General features: G+C 38.9%; 1 protein-coding gene across 1 annotated transcript in view; it reads right to left on the reverse strand.

The window, feature by feature from the left end:
* LOC116672597 (importin-4) overlaps positions 1-1,528 on the reverse strand; it is a gene marked incomplete in the record, with an annotated part of 17,713 nt that overhangs the window by 6,060 nt on the left and 10,125 nt on the right. The window contains 2 exon segments of the mRNA XM_032504514.1: positions 149-220; positions 340-458. Coding sequence (XP_032360405.1) covers positions 149-220; positions 340-458 — 191 coding nt within the window.

The following is a 1,528-nucleotide window of genomic DNA, read 5'->3' on the forward strand; positions in this document are numbered from 1 at the left end:
AAGAAGGGCTGGAAGGCAGCACTTTCATGGGAAACACAGCAACACAAGTTAAAATACACACATGTAAGACTAGAGTCAGACTAGAAGAGAAATACAAGAAGTGTCATAAAACTGCCAGGACTAGATCCCCTGCAAATATCTATGTTACCCAGTGTTGAATGCAATCTCTGCCAGTGCATCACAGGCATCTTCCTTCTCAACGATGTAGGCATTTTCCACACTGAACATGAGAGATGGATAGACATGGTATCAGATGGCGTGAGAGTAAACCTTTGCTCAGGAATAGTAAATATAAATGCGTGTTTGTTTGTATGTGTGTGTTTATGTGTGTGACCCCACCATGCAACATCATGGATATTGCTGTCCGGTTCATCTTCCAGAAATTCATTTGCATCTTTTTGTCCATCATTATCGTCATCATCCAGCTGGACAAATGTCTTGTCCTCCTCAATGTGGGCCTGATGAGAGGACAGAGGATGCTCAGTGAAGTGCTGTATTAGGGCTGTAGGGGATTAACAGAACCAATAAACTGCAGAAACGCCGCAGCCATACCGCTGTGAGAGCTCCCCAAACGTCATTTATTAGAACCTGGTTGTTTACCCTCTCTGCAGCAGGCTCGTCCGCTCCGTATGTTAATAATAGAGCTAATCGAAGCTAATCGTTGCTAACCGAGCCTTTAGTTGTTCTCCGTTCCGTATTCATCAACTCTATTTATGCTCAGTTGTTTTAATAACAGAAATCTGTTTAGATGAGATCTTAATGAGTGCAAGACGGATATGTATAGTAAATAACAGAGTATTTAGGATCCCCAAAACACTTTAAAAAATGAACAATGATTCATAAACAAAATGATGACGAATTAACTTGAAATAACGTTAGTCTAATATGATTTAATAGAAGTGTTAAGATTTATAATAACATAATTGTCTGTATTGATCATAGAATAGTTTTACACATTACATTATATTACATTTGGCTCCAGGTGTTTTATCTGCTGTATCACAGCATTTGACAAACCAACCAGATTTAATTGGCATCCAAGGCTACTTCATCTGTATGATCTTTTAGTCTGATTTGTTTATTGTGCAAACAGTTATTTCTTTCCTAAATTATCTGTTAATGTTATAGTCATTGTTTTCAATACATAGTTCATAAACCTGTTCGACTAGTTTATTACTGAACCCAGCCATCACACGCCGTCGCCTCCTGCGCCACCCACCACCACAAGTAAATTCTCAACCTGTAGGAAACACTAAATGCTGTCCAAACGGCTTCAAATTCCAAACCCCAAGTGGGGTTGGGTACCATGGAAACCGAGTGTGAAGTAGATTGGATGAACAGTTCATGAGATATTTCACAAATTGTTACACACAATATTTTTAGAAAGATGAATAACTTGTAGGTTTCACAGTGTTGTTTGTAAATGTGCTGTATTTATATAGCGCTCAAAGCGCTTTTACATCTACAGGAAACATTCACCATTCACACACATTCAATGCCGTACAAGGTGCCACCTGCTCATCAGATA

This window comes from Etheostoma spectabile, chromosome 22, assembly GCF_008692095.1.
Source record: "Etheostoma spectabile isolate EspeVRDwgs_2016 chromosome 22, UIUC_Espe_1.0, whole genome shotgun sequence".
Lineage (NCBI taxonomy): Eukaryota > Metazoa > Chordata > Actinopteri > Perciformes > Percidae > Etheostoma > Etheostoma spectabile.